This window comes from Nerophis lumbriciformis, linkage group LG37, assembly GCF_033978685.3.
Source record: "Nerophis lumbriciformis linkage group LG37, RoL_Nlum_v2.1, whole genome shotgun sequence".
NCBI lineage: Eukaryota > Metazoa > Chordata > Actinopteri > Syngnathiformes > Syngnathidae > Nerophis > Nerophis lumbriciformis.
The window spans coordinates 19,057,817-19,071,835 of record NC_084584.2 but is presented as its reverse complement, the minus strand read 5'-3'; the positions used below and the strand labels follow the sequence as shown (position 1 = coordinate 19,071,835).

Genomic DNA, 14,019 nt, shown 5'->3' with positions numbered 1-14,019 from the left:
TTCACCCATTCACACACACTTTCACACACTGATGGCGGGAACTGCCATGCGAGGCCCTAAACACGACCCATCAGGAGCAAGGGTGAAGTGTCTTGCTCAAGGACACAACGGTCTTGACGAGGTTGATAGTAGGTGGGGATCGAACCAGGAACCCTCAGGTTGCTGGCACGGCCACTCTCCCAACAGCGCCACGTCGTCCCCAAAACACAATATGGAATGTGAGATATAACAGGATAATGCATACATTTATCAGTTGTTTTCAAAAGGTTACAAAAAAGTGGGTCCCCAAAAATTTACTGAGGGACCCCGTTTTTATGACTTGATGGGGTCCCCTGGACCCCATTTTGAACATTTCTAGCGCCGACAATGATGGAGTATTGGTGCGTGCAAACATGTACATTTTTACAATATTACCATCATATGTTTTTGTTAAAACATATGATGATTTATTTCATCTGCCAATATTTTGACACATATTTCCTGAGCTTTGTTTTGCTCACTCGCAGCCAGACGTGTTTTAATTGAGACACATAAATGAAGTAGGATAATTTCCATATTGTCAAGTGAACAACTGGCCCGGTGATGATGACAGATCCCACTTTTGCAAGCCCCCGTTTTATTCCCTTAACTGCCTTATAAATCAGAGAGCGAGCCAGCGCTTCAAACTTGCTCATAAAATCCCTCCACCAAGCTGATGCTCTCTCGCTTGCTTTTTGTGTCTCTCTACCACGCTCCCTCCTCTATATAAAGGCAACAGCTGGTCCTGTGCACCAGAGAGCCGCTGCAGCTTCGCGCGTGCCGACCAGAGAGGAGATACAGACAAGGGAGGAGGAGGAGGAAGAGCAGCGTGGCGCAGGGGGGTCGAGCGCCGTGTGGAACATCTTCTATGGGGAGCAGTCCCGCATTTATCAGGAGCTAACATGACCGATCGGCACAAATCTTCCTAAGGAAGTCTGTAGTGACCCACTTTCCACGTTTAGCCACTTTTTTTTTTTATACCTCGGCCAAGTGGGAATGTGTCCAACTTGACTGTAGATTCTGACATTGTGGTGCTGAAAGGACAGCGACCGGCTGTGGCAAAGGGGAGCTGACCGGTGCTGAAGGCATAAAAACACACACTAGAAGCGAGGACTTCACAAAAGAACACCTTTTTTCTCTCTTTAACTATCCACAGTTGTGCAGGACTTCCATTTGCTAAGTAGAAAACACTGCTTCGGGAATGTTCCCTTTAACTCCACCACTGTTTGCCGGGAGCTAAAACTTGAATTCACTTTTCATAACGCCTAGCTTCTCAGAGCGAGTGGGAGCCCCTGTGCGTGCGTGTGCGTGTGCGTGTGCGTGTGCGAGTGCGTGCGTGTGTGTGTGTGTGTGCCATCATGCCTCGCTCTTTCTTGGTGAAGAAAGTGAAGCTGGATGACATTTCGGCTGCTGAGCTGGAGAGCTCGTATTGTCACGGCCGAAGAGGAGAACTGAGCCTACGATTCCATCATCGTGATAAAGGTGAGTCACCACACACACACACACACACACACACACACACACACACACACACACACACACACACACACACACACACACACACACACACACACACAGCTGGTCTATAGAGTGGCCGTGCCAGCAACTTGAGGGTTCCAGGTTCGATCCCCGCTTCCGCCATCCTGCCGTTGTGTCCTTGGGTAAGACACTTTACCCACCTGCTCCCAGTGCCACCCACACTGGTTTAAATGTAACTTAGATATTGGGTTTCACTATGTGAAAGCGCTTTGAGTCACTAGAGAAGAGCGCTATATAAATATAATTCACTTCACTTCACACACAGCACCGTGGCTTCATTTTTTGATCTCCCATATACAAAGCATTAGTCATGACTGCGTCTGAAGGAGGACAGGGAGGGCAAAAAAGAGTAAAGGTCAAACTGTGGTGACCGAAACATCCCAGCATGCATTGCGAGCCTATTTCCAACTTCAGTGTACATCTCAAACAGACACAATGGCTTCACAAAGCTAACTTGTGGAGTAAAACAAAGCAGAAAACTACAAAAGCAACACAACCTTAAGTCCACCCGTTTCACCTTAACCTATAAAGATACAGTGGTAAAATGAAATTCTTGACTAAATAAAATGAATCAACCCATCTGTATGTAGAAATATTGGATTAATATATAGTACGTGTTGCCTGTAATGTGGGTTGTCTGCGTGTTCGCTTGCTTTGGTACATCGCCGCCCCCTAGTGGTGTAACAATGACAAAGTCTGTTAAAAAATTATTGCAAAGAGAAAGAAGCGTTGGTGCAGGTGTGCACTTTTTGCCTTATCTTTTTTTTTTTTTTTTTTTTTACATTATAGCAAGGTCAAACATGATAAATAGAAGAAAAAGGTCTCAGGTGATCCCATGACAGCAGGAGGAGAAAAACATGGAAGTTGAGCAGCAGCAGCATCAACATGGCAGGCATGTTGTGTAGGCCTAAACTCATGTCCCATGTTATAAATATAACAAGAGTTTGACTGAAACAAGTGATGCTTGTTGCACACACACACACACACACACACACACACACACACACACACACACACACACACACACACACACACACACACACACACACGCGCGCGCGCACATTGCTGTGTTTCTGTCAAGTTGGCATATTTTCCAGGCAGCTTACACGGCTGGGTGCACAGCATCTCATACACACGCACGCACGCACACACACACACACACACACACACACACGCGCGCGCGCACACACACACACACGCGCACACACAGGAAGCACTTTGTGACCTACAAGTGTGCATTGTAGCTTGCTGCTTCACTCTTCCTCTCTCTCTCTGACCCATCTGTCATTTTACTTGTCCACTCTGCAGAATGTGTAAAGAAACAGTGCAGAATATACAAAGAAGTCCTCTAAGTCAATGTAAAGGCTGTGCAGTTGAGACTGTTGCTGTGAGAACATTTGGTAGGATTAGATTTCCCCCATCATGTTACAAATAGGGCAGCACGGTGAACCAGGGGTTAGTGCGTCTGCCTCACAATACGAAGGTCCTGGGTTCGATCTTGCGCTCGGGATCTTTCTGTGTGGAGTTTGCATGTTCTCCCCGTGACTGCGTGGGTCCCCTGCGGGTACTCTGGCTTCCTCCCACCTCCAAAAACAAACTAAATTGGCCCTAGTGTATGAATGTGAGTTTGAATGTTGTCTGTCTATCTGTGTTGGCCCTGCGATGAGGTGGCGACTTGTCCAGGGTGTACCCCGCCTACCGCCCGAATGCAGCTGAGATAGGCTCCAGCACCCCCCGCCACCCCGAAAGGATAAGCGGTAGAAAATGGATGGATGGATGTTACAAATGTAATTGTGTGGTCTAACTTTTGGACTCTTGAACCGCTGCGCACAAAAGAGGGAAAATTTGTCAAAACATGCAACTACTGTGTTGCCTATGCAATTGTCCTTCTGAAAATACACCGCATGGTGGCGTTATCAATCCCAATAAGTCAGATTGACTTGGAAATTCTCACACAGCTCGACAAAATACTGACGTTATACATTTTTCTCAAAATGTACTGTAACATAACAAATGATAGTAAAACAATACGAAATCCTTATATTTCACATCAGTTAACTGGTATTTCCCAGTAAGATAATCTAATGACAACAAACTACGGTAAATTCAAACTGATTTGTCCTGAGGTGTTCCGTATAGACTATGTTGTTACAGTAAGTGGCGGTATGCTGTTAAATTAACTATAAAATCACAATTGTGACATTACAGCATTTAGTTTTAACTTTATTGAATTAACCATAACCATCACAGCTCTGCAGGTACAATAAATTTATGTTAGATATTTTACAGTAGACTACTGTAAATGTTACTGTGAATTATTTAGCCAGTATATTACTGTGAATCTACAATGAACATTTTTACAGTGCACTGTAACTTGGTACACACCTTTAGGGGACAGACAAGCACATGTGTGTGTTACATTTGAACAAGATTGGTTGGAAAAAACATGACCGCCATCAAGCTAAACTGCTTACTGAGCATTGAATTGTTCATAAGTTATTGAATACCTTATTTGTAATATTTTGATTGATATTACAGGGGCGCAAAAAAATCATTCGATTCACATATGTATGTGTATATATATATATATATATATATATATAAATAAATATGTATGTATGTGTATATATATATATATAAATATTTATGTATGTGTATATATATATATAAATATTTATGTATGTGTATATTTGTATGTATGTGTATATTTATATGTATGTGTATATATACATGTATATATATGTGTGTATATATATATATATATACCCGGCCCCTGGCCAAATTTTTTCAACCCAATGTGGCCGGGTCAAAAAGTTTGGGGACCCCCGGTGTACATGATAAAGTACATGATAAATGCGTTTTTTTTTTAGATAATCCCAAGAGTTAACGTGTTAATTTTGACAACCCTAATAAAAATACAATCCCCAGAAAGTGCTGCTTAAGTTGTGAAATTATCATTTCACATTTTTTTATCGCGCAATATTAGTACCTTTTTTTGTTGAATTGGTGTGTAAAAGTGACCAAATATGTTTTCTAATCTATGAAGAGCGACTGAATACATTTAATTTATAAACGTTTTCCCACATGACGGTTTATGCCTCCTTGCCCTATTAACAGGGTCTCCCCGACGCTTCCACGTAGCAGCGTTACTTAGTTTGTAGCTAATATCGGTGCAATGTGTTACAGGGTTAATATCTGTTCCTGTGACAGTGCCCCCCCCCCCCCCCCCTCCCCAAAAACCCCCGAAAAAAACAAAAGTAGTGTCACAGTCAGTGAGCACACAAGTAAAGTTAAAGTTAAAGTACCAATGATTGTCACACACACACTAGGTGTGGCGAAATTATTCTCTGCATTTAACCCATCACCCTTGATCACCCCCTGGGAGGTGAGGGGAGCAGTGGGCAGCAGCGGTGGCCGCGCCCGGGAATCATTTTTGGTGATTTAACCCCCAATTCCAACCCTTGATACTGAGTGCCAAGCAGGGAGGTAATGGGTCCCATTTTTTATAGTCTTTGGTATGACTCGGCCGGGGTTTGAACCCACAACCTACCGATCTCAGGGCGGACACTCTAACCACTAGGCCACTGAGTAGGTAAGTATGAGTCAAGCGTCCTGTTTGCTAGGAGCTAAAAGAAACACTTGGTCATCTTGCTACAATCTTACTCATGCTCTATAAAACACACACACACACACACACACACACACACACACACACACACACACACACACACACACACACACACACACACACACACACACACACACACACACACACACACACACACACTCAGAGGGTGTGTGTGTGAGGGTGTATTCATGACATTTGCCTCCATGTTCTGTCTCATTCTCCGATATTTAATACGAAAATGTTCAACTCCATATGCAACCCCCCCACCTCCACACCTTGATCTCAACATCACGCCCTCTCTTTCTGTCTGGCGTCATTCATTGCTTGTTATTGACTTAGCCCAGCTTTTCTCAGAAGTGACTGCTGAAATGATATTACCAGCACAAGTATCCTCCTCTGCCCAGCGTCTAAATGCTCCTGAAATGCTAATTGAAATGGAGAGCTATCGATCTGCTCAGATCCTGCAGAGGAAGCTAGCAGTCTCGCTGTGTGTGTGTTTGCGTGTGTGTGTGTGTGTCACAAACCAAAGTCAAATTGTTCAACACACAAAACTCTATTGGAGGACAATTCTCATGCTATCTAATTAGGTACAAGATGAATGACAAAAAGCTAGGGCTATCAAATTAAATTCATTAGCTCATGGGATTAATCACAAAAAATTATTGCATTAATCGTGCATAAAAGCAGATTAATCATGCAAAGATGAGTGAGGAGACTCCGACTGTTGTGCAAGGTGGGAAATATATCCAGCTGAGACTTTAGATAAAACTATTAGCAAGTTATGAGTAAAAAATGACGTACGTTCAACTAACACATATTTAAAAAAAATTCCTGGACAAATGCCTGACAATCAAATTGCGTTTTTATTTTTTATTTTTTTCAATCTGTTTTTAATTAATATTAACATATTCTTTTTTAATCGTTTGGCCATTTTTTTTTTTCTTTAAATTTATTCATTTGATAGGGAAATCATAATACTGGTACTGAAAAAACAGACTCCCCCCTCAAAGAAAATAAATAAATTGCATTTGTGTCTAAATACAGGTTTTTTTTCAAATGAATCTCAAATTATGCTTGCGAGTAATAACCTGTGATTAATTGTGATTATTCTGAATTCAAAAGTGTGATTATTCTAATTCAAAAATGTAATTGTTGGTCAGCACTAAAATAAACATATTGCATAAAAGCCAACTTTTTTTGTCCTCAATCTTATTGCATTTGACATTTTTAGCGCCCTCTATGGATAGCAGTCAAAATGCTTTGGAAGTGACGCTGGCATACATGTATTTATCTTTTAACGACTTTATACATGCTTTTATTTCATCACTTCTGGACTACTGCGACTCACTCTGTGTTGGAGTGAACCAGGCCTCACTCGCTCGATTGCAGTTAGTCCGCCTTTTAATTGGCACAAAGTCAAAAACACCGACACATTAACCCGATTTTAGCATCCCTTCACTGGCTCCCGGTTCATTTTAGAATTTATTGTAAAATTGTATTGTTTGTTTTAAAATCTCTTAACGGTTTAGCACCACAATAAATGTCAGAACTTTTAAAAATCTACACCCCCCACAAGGTCGCTGAGGTCAGCTGATCAATTTCTCTTTGTCGTCCCAAAAACCCGCTTAAAATCCAGAAGTGAGTGTGCATTTTTGCTGCGGCTCTGAAACTTTGGAACGATATCCCTCTGTTTTTTTGTTTTTTTTAATTTATGTTTTTTATTTGTATTTATTTATTTGACAGGGACAGTACAATTACACATTGCTACCCATAGGTAACCGATGTCAAAGTACATAAGACTTCTAGCCACAGGCTAATTTGAAACCCTCGTCCTTGGTTAGGCTTTTAAAGAAAAGTTGAGAAAAGTGGAAAACATACAAAAAGATTAGGACAAGTACAAAATGAAAAAAATGGCCCCATTTGTCCTTACTACATCCAGTTCTGGTGCTCATATTTCTGATTTTCCTTGGTTATTCGGACGGCTCCTTCTTTAATGAGTTTTAAATCACGTCTTAAAACATATTTTTACTCCTTGGCTTATAATGCGAGTTGTGTGATCTTAGTCTTTTTTCTTTTCTTTTATGTGTTTATTCTCTTTTTAGTTAAATGCTTTTTTTGTTTTTGTTTTTGTTTTTGACTCTTGACTGTCCTTAGTTTGATCTTGCTTCTAAATGTGTGTTTTAACTACTGTGCAGAACTTTGTGAAACTTTAGTTTTTTGAAATGTGCTATACAAACAAAGTGAATTGGATTGGATGTAATGAATAGATCCTCAAAGTTTTATCATGAAGTAGGACATTTTGCAGGCAAGTTTTTTAACCGATCTTGCTTGAATTTTACACACAAGCGCTTGTCAGTCCCCTAAAACTGTGTACCAAATTCCGTGGTGATGCGGCCAAATCCTAAAATTACAGTGCTTGTTTTCTGGAGCTGTGTTGGAAAGTTCAAGTCAATCTAATTCATTGGTTTCAAAACGGCGCCGCCGTGTTGTGTATTGGTTAGAAAAATAATAGCACAGGTGACACAAAAGCGGTGCATGTTTTGGCACATTTTCACCTTTTTCTGTGCAGCGGTTAAAAGGTAGAAGTGCTCCTAAAAGCTACTTGCATGTGAAATAAAAGACTGCGGCACAATTATAAATAACTCTAAAGAAATGCGGTGTCTTGTTTTCGATCGATGCTCACTGCGGGTGAACTGACCACTTCCTGTGTCTTGTCTCAGGTTACGTGCGGAATTATCTGACCCCCTCTCACTATGACGACGTGGTGGGCAGCGACTCGTCGGCCATCTCTAAAGTGCCCTCCTCCCCGAGCCACTCGTCCATCATCTACAGCCGCATCGACGACACCTTCAGCGGCATCCATGGCGACATCCACGGCGATTCCGACCAGCCGGACAGCCCCAGGTCAGAGGTGTCCTCGTCGGCCAGCGGTTACATCAACGGGGACGCCGCCGTCAGCGAGGGCTACACGGTGGACGCCTTCTTCATCATGGACGGGCGCTCGAGGCGGAAGGGCGCCGCCAACCCCAGGGGGGCTCCGCAGAGGCACTCGTGCAGCGAATGCGGCAAGACCTACGCCACGTCTTCCAACCTGAGCCGGCACAAGCAGACGCACCGCAGCATGGACAGCAAGATGGCCAAGAAGTGTCCCACGTGCGGCAAGGTCTACGTCTCCATGCCGGCCATGGCCATGCACCTGCTCACGCACGACCTCAAGCACAAGTGCGACGTCTGCGGCAAGGCCTTCAGCCGCCCGTGGCTGCTGCAGGGCCACATGCGCTCGCACACCGGCGAGAAGCCCTTCGGGTGCTCGCACTGCGGCAAGGCCTTCGCCGACCGCTCGAACCTCCGCGCTCACATGCAGACGCACTCGGCGTTCAAGCACTACAAATGCAAGCGCTGCGACAAGACGTTCGCTCTCAAGAGCTACCTGAACAAGCACTACGAGTCGGCGTGCTTCAAGGGGGCCTTCTCCCCACTCAGCTCGGTGGGGGAGTGACTTATATCCTTCCAAACGCTCCCAAATCCATCTCCTCGCCTCAATAGGGGCGGAGGACCTCGCAGCGTGAAAACCAGAACACGGCTTCCAAATGTGCACTCATTCACAAAAGATAAATCAAGCACAGAACATCTAGCTCATCACTTCCAAGACACCTCCATCTATTTATGGCCACGATCCTCCTCACAGGGGACACAAGCAAGCACAAATTCTCTCCTCATCTTCAGTCGCCACCCTGCAAAAAGAGATTAAATCAACTTCCAGACATTGTTCATAATTTAGGGGAGAGATTTTTCCTACCCGGGACTTGAACTTGTGTTGTGTAACCACGCTGAAGTGAAAAACAAATTTGTACAATTTGACAGGCAACAGAGTTTCCAAGTTATATGGGTGCTGCTGCTTCTTGGGTGAAGGAGTCAAACAAAAACACACCAGGGTATTTTTCCTTTCTACAAACAACCTAAACAAAATGTTTTAGCTGCCAGTGTTAGGCCATGTCCACATAAACACGAATGTTTTCAAAATCGCACATTTCTCCGCCCAAAAATATCTGTAAATATCCCATTTGACCGTCTGTCAGACGCATTTTGGCCTGTGAGAAGCCTAAAGAAGCAACCACAGCTGACGTTTTTGCACATTATAATGCCTTTAAGAGCATAGGAAGTGTTTATAAGTGTGAGAGATGGGCTTATTAAGACTTTAATTGCATATAATATTCGTAAAAATCATAAAAATAAATAAATACCATCACTACTTTGCTGAATTTTCACCTACCTCGCAATAAACGATGGATGTACAATGATGTGTACCTTACGTTTAAAACCAGCAGAGGTGAACCGGATAAGAGTACTGATACTTTCAAGCAGTTGTATCCAAAATGCAGCCCGGGGGCCATTTGCGGCCCACAGCAAAAATTTGACCCACATATTCTAAAAGTACTATTACAGAAAAAACACATGCCATGTGTAATAAAAGAACAAATAGATGTAAAGTAACTGGAATAAGATGAAATGTTGGCGCTAAAAACTAGGGATGGACGATGTATTTTTTTTTTAAAGAAAACTTTCTGCTTCTCAAGAACTATACCAATAACCAATGAACTTGTTTTTTAAATGTAGATTTTAATGTACCATATTTTTCGGACCATAAGTCGATATCTTTTTTCAATGATTTGAACCCTGCGGCTTATGAAACGGTATGGCTAATTTATGGATTTTTCGAACAGCCATAATGTTTTGCATTCAACAAACAGTTTTCATATTACACCGACAGACACTAAAATGGTATGATATTATTTGTGCTTTGGCATCAACTTTTGGACAAGTTCACTCACACAGGTGATTCAGGTTAAAAACGTACTTCCTGTTTCGTGTCCATAGCGTTTCAGCTGGAAAGGATTTTTCTCCAAACAAAGTTTGTGAGTCTTACAATAGAACTAAAACAATTCATACTTACTAAACCGCCCCATGTGTGATGTCTGTAGGAGTGTTTTCACGTATACTTGTACGTACTATTGGAATGTAATCAAGCTGGCGTTGTTAGCATTAGGGAATACGCAGTCACGTTTACAAGTGTCTGTTAGTATTATTAACTTACAATGGCATTCTTTTGTAATTGTTTTAGTTTCTTAAATTCACAAAAATGTCACTGTGAAGTTATTGAGTCTGTTTAGCTGATTGGAGAGCTAGCTTCCGTAGCTAGTGGGTCCATGACGATGATTTCAGTTTTGTTTGATCAGCCGTTTTACTGCCGTGTTACAGGCACAATGAAGGTATGGAAAAAAACCTTTACAAAATATTTCGTACCGGTATATATCTGCAGCTAATATATGTAAAAAATATTTTTTCTTCTATTATTTGGTGGATGCTTAAATACCGGTGCGCTCTAAAGCCTGGAAAATATGGGAGTTTGTCCACAGCTTTCTTTGCGTCAGCTCCTTTAGCAGAAGATGTCTTCAGTGGCTTTCAAAAACACCCCCACAGCGATGCTGGAATTTCATGTGGCTGTTAAGGTTTGATGTGTTGAAGCACAATGTGTTTTTCCACCCTCTGGAATGTTTGCAAATAGTACGCACAATGTCTTCCTCTGAAATGGTGAAGAAGTCAAACGATCAAAGCTATGTTTGCATACAACGCACTCAGGGGAGGTTTACGATCGGCCGATTTACAGCATAGGCAGGAGAAAAGGAGCGCTTTATTTGCCACTGCTACAACGTGTACTGCAAAAGATGCACATTCTACAGTCACTTATGATGTTATAACACGGCTAATGTTAGCATTTGCGCAGCTAAAGCAAAATAAAACATCTACAACTTACCGCAACATGTTTTCTAGAGCTGGAAATTGAATTATTGTAAGCCGGAATGTGAATCTTTCTACTGACAGATGACAGTGCAGGATCAAAATTGTCTTTTTCCGTTTGTATGTAAACGTTGTCATGTCACTATTTACAGTGTGTAGTTCGAGTGTGGTCATGGGACAACAGGTTTGGAGTCAAACGTCACTAGTGCTTTTGTTGAATTGGTAAAACAGAGTCATGTGACAGAACTTTTTCTAATGAGCGAAATGAATATGTCTTTGCAAGCAGTAATCAATAATTATAAATTAATAAAATCATGTGAATAAATGTAGCGATCAGAATGAAACCCAATGTAACGTAGTGAAAGTGGTGATTTTTCTTTACAAAAATAGCACAAGTTAAAAGTACGTTGCATTAAAAACTACCCTAAGTACAATGTATTGAAAAAGGTTACTGCAGTAAATGTAGCGCGTTTCTACCCACCTCTGAAAACATGTATAGACAGAGCCTAAGAAATTACACCTTTTAATCGATTGTGCATGGAGTGTGCATGTTACAAAGCGCACGCACACCTGTACGCAAACACCTGTAGGTCAATTAAAAAAAAGGTTTAAAAACACGAAATAATGTTACGCATATCTTATGTAGTCTTCAGTTTTACCCAGCCACACAAACAAAAAGGCTTTGGAAAATCTCCATTCTGGACAGAGTTTTCCAAAAGCTCAGTTTTAATGACTGACAAAATCCTACGTTTGTGTGTGAACGACAACCCATTAAAATGTTTAAATATCCATATATTTGTGTGGACATGGTCTTAGTCGAGGTTCCAAGATGTTAAAAACCTCCCTATTAAAGGGATTGTTGTAAAATAGCATCAACATACAGCAGTCAGTGTTACGTCTATTTATTGCTATTTATTCTAATTATTTGCACATTATTTATTTTTGCCTTCTGTTATAAATATGCCAAAGCATTTGACACTTTTGAGTTTGTTTTTTTCACACAACTGCATGCAAAAAAAGTCACAGCCCAGCAAAGGAAGACTATGCCAATGTTATGAATATTTTGCAAATTAGTTGCCAAAACTGCAACACTGTCTTTTTTTTTCCATATACAAAAGGGAAGGGGTGTCTAAAGTGCGGCCGGGGGGCCATTTTCGCCTTATTTTTATTGGCATATTGTGAAATTAAAATGAATTGTTAATGAGATATAGCCTCCTGAGAACCAGCATTCTCTGCAGCAGACATTTCAGTTTAACATAACAGGGCTCTTTTTGCCCCCAAAATGAAAACAAAAGAAAACAAATGTCCACTGCAGTGGACAGTGGTTCTGAAGATGATATCATTAGATATTACAATAATTAACTGTGTTCAGATGTCTTAGCATATATTGACCTGCATTGGATAGCATTTAGCATATTTATTGCACAAAATGTGCTAATAATTCTGTATGCGGCCCTCAGCGGAGACCTTTTGGACACCCCTGCAATAGAGCAATAATGACACTCACATCTGCATCAGTTTTTTCTTCCAAGCGCCACTATTGTGTGTATGTAGTGAAGAAGATATGACATATCAGGGAGTAAGCAAATTCATATTTGCTGTGATTCTTTGAGGCCTTCTCCTCTTAGGTGAAGTTACAATGTTGGGGATTTGTTCAAAGCTTGTCCATAGGTATGCATGAGAAAATTAGGCATAAAAGCTTCAAACGGAGGACTGCAGGTGTTTTTTTTTTGTACATGTTGCACTGCCTGCCTTGTATTATTGTAAAATTATTGTAGAAAGTAGAAGGTACTACTATTGTCGGCCTCTGGTGCTGTAATATTGACACTGACAATGTTTTGCTTGTAGCCATGAACAGCTACTTGATGCAGGATTTAAGAACTGTTGCTGAAGGGCTCTGTAAAAGGAGTCAAAGGAGGTCAAATATTGCGTGTCAGAACGCAACAAAAGCCAACTGTAAAGCCTTAACAAGATGCGTGTCCAATCTTTCAGCACCAGAGAGCACCGACAAACACGTTAGACAACACTACGAGCTACTGTAGCCAACTATAGCCACAAGCTAGTTTATCTATTCTTATATAAAAAACACTTCCTCTTAACAATTGTAACTTTTTGTTTGTTTTTTCCTCTCCGAGTGAGTAAGTAGCACAATTAAGGAAGTGTTTAGATTCAGGTAGACGATGCCTTTATTTGTAGAAATAACTTGCTTTTTTTTCTACTGCAATGCATCAAGACGTGTGGGAATAAAAACAATGAAGATGTTGAAGAAGACGCTCTGGGTGACATTTTATAATGTGAGCAAACTCAGTCACAACTTTTTCTTTCTTTCCTAGAGCACATGATATTTTGCGGCAAGAGGCCTTGTAAATAAGCACTGAGTGGATTATTTCTACAGGTCTATACAGAGCGACAGGTGACGATGATGATTTTCAGGAGCTTCCTACTTTGTTGTTCTTCCTCTGAGGAGGTTTTTGGGAACCTCCAATTGTAAAGCACAAAAGCAACACTGGGCATTTTGTTTCATTTCCTTAATAATAAAAGATAGTTTGAACAGAAAATGTGGTGGTGTGGATTCTCAGTCATCCGATGATCTGCAAAGGTTGAATGAGGCAACTGAACAGTTCAGCTTTTATCCAAAATACTTTCCTCAGTTCAACAGTTCATAGGTGTGGAGTCTCCTTGTTAATTGTGTATTCATTTACACAGCAGTTTTTGATGAAAATATATTTTAGTTTGAGTTTAACTGCAGTGATTTAGACACAGATTCAGAAAATTAGTCAACTAAATTTACAAAACATTTTAGTCACCAAAAATGAATTATACATTTAGTCAACTAAAATGTCAAGTAGAACCTCATTTTACGAATTCAATTGGTTCTTGAACAGGGTTTGTAAATGGAAATGTTCGTATATTGAAGCAAAGTGTCCAGAACTATGTGGATACGAAAATGTATTTTAGTTTTAGTTGAACAGTAGTGATCTAAACACAGTATCAGAAAATTAGTCAACTAAATTTCCAAAAATGTTTAGTCACCA

General features: G+C 41.0%; 1 protein-coding gene across 1 annotated transcript; it reads left to right on the top strand.

Moving 5' to 3' along the window:
- The first annotated feature begins 823 nt into the window (after positions 1-823).
- Positions 824-13,530, top strand: LOC133577319 (transcriptional repressor scratch 1-like). The gene is made up of 2 exons (XM_061931035.1): positions 824-1,500; positions 7,906-13,530. The coding sequence occupies exons 1-2, from the start codon at positions 1,377-1,379 to the stop codon at positions 8,682-8,684; spliced, it is 903 nt and encodes a 300-aa protein (XP_061787019.1). The 5' UTR covers positions 824-1,376; the 3' UTR covers positions 8,685-13,530.
- The last annotated feature ends 489 nt before the right edge of the window (positions 13,531-14,019 follow it).

Bases quoted from the DNA above. Each gene is read 5' to 3' on its own strand.
- LOC133577319 (XM_061931035.1), top strand. From the start codon at position 1,377: ATGCCTCGCTCTTTCTTGGTGAAGAAAGTGAAGCTGGATGACATTTCG. The intron at 1,501-7,905 runs GTGAGTCACCAC...GTCTTGTCTCAG, and splicing joins ATTCCATCATCGTGATAAAG to GTTACGTGCGGAATTATCTG.